Consider the following 5,614-nt stretch of genomic DNA (forward strand, 5'->3'; position numbering starts at 1 on the left):
ATATTGAAGTGAATGAACCACAGTGATAGCATGGCATATTACTGGCTTGCACAAAGCACTGGGTGGCCTTTGTGTGTGTGTGTGTGTGTGTGTGTGTGTGTGTGTGTGTGTGTCGGGGGCAGGCGGGGAGAAAGCTCCGGCTCGCTCTGTGGCTTGTCTGTGAATGTTAGACAACTGTGTCGTCAGGCCAGAGAAACCTCCGTCTGCTTGATATAATATCTGTTCCTGACGCAGCGGTGGGTCCAGACCGAGGTCTCGCGGTGTGACCAGTAACGTGTGTGTTAGCGGTCCGGTCCCAGGTCAGCGTTGCCCCGCAGGAATGCTGGTTACACAGTGTTAATGAAGTACATTCCTCAAAGGGACATGTGGTATTTTTTTTATAAAACGGGAGGGGGGGTTCTTCTGTTATTTTCATGTCTGGGTTGCACACTCTGGCTGTTCCACTAAATCTGAACAGTAGTTTTCTTGTCAATGTTTAGGGCACCTGTGTTCAATCAATCAATCAGACTTTATTTGTACAGCAGTTTTCATACATACAGTGCAACACAAGGAAACACTGACGACTGGAAAGATGAAGATAAAATAATGAAATATTAAAACAGCTGTGGCGATGAGTAAAAACCATAAATGAAAAGTCAGATATTAAGAATCAAATAAAAATCAGTGGATAAGATAAAATGCTAAAAGAGAAGAGATGTTTGGAAGAGAGTAAAACCAAAAGTAAACGTAGAAATAAAATGGATTTTTTTTAAAAATAGGGTATTAAAGGGAAATCAGTCAAGAAAATAATCACAGCAGCTTAAAATGTATAAATAAATAAAAAGAGAAATAAATAATACACAGTTAAAAGCCAGAAAACACTAGATTCTATATGTGATAGTAACTCAGAAGATTTACTTTTTAATGTTTTTTTAGATTTTTTTATTAAGAATCCTTTAATTTTCCTACATTAATTATATTTATATATTTCAGGGGTTCCCAAACTCTGGGTCACAACATGAGGAAGAAAAGATGGAACAAAAACATTTCTATGATCCAAAAATGTTTCTTAATTTCCCAAATCTTTGTTTGTTCTTAAAAGTATTAAAGTAGTAGTAATATAATTTAAAATGGAACAAACAAACTGCTTTTGTCTGTTTCCTTGTCACCTGTTTAGCAGGTAATGAGTCGGCATTGCTTAAGAACTAGAGGAACCTTTTTTTAATGATGTGAAGTCTCGCACAGTCTCACTTCACCCGCTAGATTCACTTCCTGTGACAACACAGAAAGTTGTCTGGGTTTTTTTTTTTCCCCAAGCTCTAATTTTACAACTTTTTATGCTCATAGCAAGTTTTCCCTTTTTATAATTATAGTGATCATTAGCATGGAGCGCTGGAGCTAACGGTACAGTATATGACAGTAAACTGGAGGCAAATGAAGAAAATATGCAACATGTAGAATCAAAGTATTTATATGTGACTGAGACACAGATTTAAATAAGGAACATTATCTTTTTTTATGCCTGTAAACCACACTAAAGACTAAAATCATAATTGTGTGAAGTCCTTATTGAATATTTCTGTTCTAAGACGAGCTTTTTAAAGCAGCGATGTAACGTTCAGGAGCAGTCATTTGAATAATTGGAAAATGTGTTTGGTGAAGTGGAAAATTCTAAATTCCCTAGAAGAAAACAAATCAAATACAACTATAAAATGGAATACACATTATTAATAAACTGTTACTGAGTGTCTCCGGCAATGAAAAATGCAACAATAATCTATAAAGACAGATGCATTACATTACATTCACATCATAGTCATATGTGGTTAACTTTTCATGCCACCACTGAGCAACAGAAGACAGGAAACAGCCACTTTTCTATCAAGTGTAAAACCTCCATGGATTTAAAAAGTCTAAATTGAAGAGAGAGAGCGATAGTCGACTTTGTTTTCAGTTGGTGTCCGGTCAACAGTTTTACAGACACCTGTTTAATAATGGTGGGAAAATGCTTTTGGGACTGAAGGGTATTTTATACATTGTTATACTGCAAAGCTGATGAGCAGCGCTGCATCCAGGTCTCTAAAAGCTCCATATTTTCTTCTTCTTCTGTGTTTTATTTGAAGTGTTGATCCATTAGAAGATATATTTGTGGTTTTAAGAACCAAAAACCATCTCAGTGTAGTTTTACATCTCCTCTCAGGCTTCTCTCTGGAGCTCTAGTAACAACAGGTCGGTGAGCCAATCAGAAGAGAGGAGGCTCTGAGCCTCTCTTCTGATTGGCTGACTGTTTTCTGAGTGATCCAATAAAAATATAGCAGATTTCAGGTAAAAACACTCAGAGAAACCAAATCCTGTTAAGGTTTGGATGGTGGGTCCAGGTGGGCGGGGCTTGGTGACTACTTTGTTGTGACATCACAAAGTTCCAGAAGTCCTGACGGCTGGTTTTAAGGCTCAGTTTCTGAATACAGGCTGTGTGCATTTCTCTGTGGACTGAGGCTTTGATACTTTCACAGTATTAATATAGAAGCTAGAGCTGATCTATAATCACACTACACATGGACACAGACCTTTACACTGGAGGAGCTTTAATACATCCAGCTCTGCCCATGATCCCACCCCCAAAGTTGAGATTGGACAGTTGATGGTGTTTAATTTTGGCTTTGATGATGTGTCTTCCTCTTCCTCACCTTCTCACAGGGCTTTGTATGTAGTTTTGGCAGGCGTGTGCTGCCCTCTGCTGGACAACAATGAAATGCAATACACCTCCACACTTTGTCCTATTCAATGTTGTGATTTGATTTTATTGTGGCAGGGAAAACCCATGTTTATATTTATATACTGTATATATATTTAAATAACTGCCTTTTTTGTCACTTTTTTTCTGTACTTGATTTCATTTAATTTAGGCCTGTAAAACAATATAAACTGGGTTTGGGCCTTTTTAGGTGAAAAATATAGTATTTGCTCATTCTGAATTCTAAATAATTGTGTTTTTAAATCATCACAAACTAATTATTGACGAAAACAAACATGTAAGGCTTGATAGATTAATATAACCTGACCGAGCGTTGTGTAAACTGAAGTTATAGAAGTCAGATGTTCTAGCAGTCAGACATCTGAATACAGTTTGGGGTCAGCTTCTTTAAAACGTAGTATTTTATTTCAGGCGTGATACAGTTTGAGCATCTGACTCAGAGAATAAGATTGTTGTCTGATATTTACCTCAGAACACACAGCAGCTACTCATTAAACAGGCAGTGTGGAGAGAGAGTGATCATGTGGTCAGCAGCAGATTTGTGCACTGAATCATTCTTGGTTATCGCTGTTGGTGAATAAGGGATTATTGTTTGCTTAAATATTCAGATTATCTCTGTCTAAATATTTGTTATGCTTGTACAAGTCTTTCATTTTAAACCCACAAACGAGCTTCAAGAGCCGAAGTCGTCATTTAAAAAATTAAATGGTAAACTATGAAGCGTGTTTTGGAGCGCTTCATCAGGCAGCCAATTACATGGAAACATCTCCGGCATTAAAAACACTAATGGAAGCTGCTGCTGAACGGAGGCTCTGGTGGAGCAGCTGTAGTTGTCGGCCCTGTTGCTCTGCAGTTTTATCTCCACAGGCAAATGAAGTCGTTGTTGATCTTTCTCTCTTTATCGCTTCCCACTCTGTTGGCGTAATGACTCACACGGGCCATTGCACTGTATTCTTTTAAAGAATTACTGATAACATAACATGGAAGAGATGTTAGGAGGGATTTCAGGCTGCAGAACAGTAGAAAGATGATAATTGTATTGACACACTTTCGCAGAAGTTGCCTGACACACAGAATAAGTGTCGGTACATAGAAGATAAAGAGTGGGAGCGTTTTAAAATGAAGCTTATCTTGTATATTATTTCATTAATGTCCGTTATACTTTCACCTTCTCACATATAAACCTTGAAAAATACACCACACACATCTTCTTCTCATTCGTCTCTATAACTATTTGTTTTTGCTCTGTCCATTATATGAACCCTTCATGTCCCACTTGTTTCTGTTATGCACTAATAAAGAAGAAAAAGAAAAAGCTTTAGGGGTTGAGGGTGTGTTTGGTCTCGGAGGAAAGTGTGTTAATCCAGATGGAAGATAACTGAAGCTTGAAGAGAGAACTACGTCTTTTTTGCGGTGAAGTCGTGTTACTTAAGTTGTTTTTAGTCATGAGAGAAAAACTTGCAGCATCCAAGAATAAATCCAGATGAAATGTTTCCTTTGTGTCGACAGCGCCGGTCCTAAAGGAGACAACATCTACGAGTGGAGGTCGACCATCCTGGGCCCTCCGGGCTCCGTGTACGAGGGGGGAGTGTTTTTCCTGGACATTGCCTTCACACCAGACTACCCCTTCAAACCACCCAAGGTGAAACTCGTGTTTTTAAATAGTAGTTCACTGTGTTGTTGGATCTCTTTCAGAAAGGTGTCGTGTTCATATTTTCCACCAGAGGGCGCAAAAGCAAATGAAATCAGCAGCTCGTCCTTGAAACCTTCATTCCTCAGACCTCAAACATTCAGGCCTGATACTTGTGACTGTTGGATTTACCACAGCAGAAATTTACTGTCAGCTCACATGTTTCTAAACACTCAATAAAATATGACTTTTCTTAATTTCAGCATAAATGTGACCTGCTGAGCTGAGCTATAGACACATGTTCACGTTCTGCAGAGCGTTTGTTGTTGGATAACGTTATGCAAAACAGTTTCAGATGAAACTGCAACTGCTGCTTTGTTTGGCAGAGAAGTGAAGAGAGAACTAACTGTATTACATTAATTAAAATGTGGGTTATAGACTTTGGTCCGTTCTGTCTCGTGTGTGTGTGTCCAGGTGACGTTCCGCACGAGGATCTACCACTGTAACATCAACAGCCAGGGGGTGATCTGTCTGGACATCCTGAAGGACAACTGGAGTCCTGCCCTCACCATCTCCAAGGTCCTGCTGTCCATCTGCTCCCTGCTCACTGACTGCAACCCTGGTGAGAGCTACCACAATGTACTTCCCCTTCACGCCAGATAATCTAGAGGTCGTATTTTTATCTGCTGCAACAGAATATTCTTTAAAACACAAAATTCTTATCAGTTTGAAAACTAAAAACATGAGCATATTTAGAAGATTTGAGGACCATGAAACTAGAAGATTGAAGAAACACAAGATGCTGCAATCTCTTTGTTGTTTGTATCAGAGCACTTTTGTTTCTGTGTTGTTCCCATATTAGTGAAATTATGATATTTGATTTTATGGCAGGAAAAGTTTGGGTCCAATGCAGCAATTAGTCAGTAGTCATGTGTCTGACAGGTCAAATATCTGCTGTGAAAAATGTTTTTATCTTGCGGTTCTGACTGTGTGTATCTGGGACTTGTGAAAACCCCGGAGCAGATTTCTCAGTGAAAGAAGTGAGTGCAGGAACATTAATGTTTTCGTTTTATCGGTTTCACAGCTGACCCTCTGGTCGGAAGCATCGCCACACAGTACACAACAAACAGACCTGAACATGACAGGATAGCCAAACAGTGGACCAAGCGCTACGCCACATAATCACCAATGCAGCCGCTGGTTGGACGAGTCGGGGATGTTTGGGGGGGGGGGGGGTTTTTTTTTTCCTA

At 39.2% G+C, this 5,614-nt stretch overlaps 1 protein-coding gene across 5 annotated transcripts in view; it reads left to right on the top strand.

The window, feature by feature from the left end:
- Positions 1–5,605, top strand: part of LOC111660078 (ubiquitin-conjugating enzyme E2 E1) — a 13,854-nt gene extending 8,249 nt beyond the window's left edge. For all 5 annotated transcript variants that reach the window (XM_023413203.2, XM_023413205.2, XM_023413208.2 and 2 more), the window contains exons 4-6: positions 4,244–4,376; positions 4,839–4,986; positions 5,449–5,605. In XM_023413203.2, the coding sequence (XP_023268971.1) occupies positions 4,244–4,376; positions 4,839–4,986; positions 5,449–5,546 (379 nt within the window). In that variant the 3' untranslated portion in view covers positions 5,547–5,605. The remainder of the gene's footprint in view (positions 1–4,243; positions 4,377–4,838; positions 4,987–5,448) is intronic.
- The last annotated feature ends 9 nt before the right edge of the window (positions 5,606–5,614 follow it).

Source organism: Seriola lalandi, unplaced genomic scaffold (assembly GCF_002814215.2).
Source record: "Seriola lalandi dorsalis isolate HSWRI2012SDOR001 ecotype SW California unplaced genomic scaffold, Sedor1 jcf7180002054505, whole genome shotgun sequence".
NCBI classification, from domain to species: domain Eukaryota; kingdom Metazoa; phylum Chordata; class Actinopteri; order Carangiformes; family Carangidae; genus Seriola; species Seriola lalandi.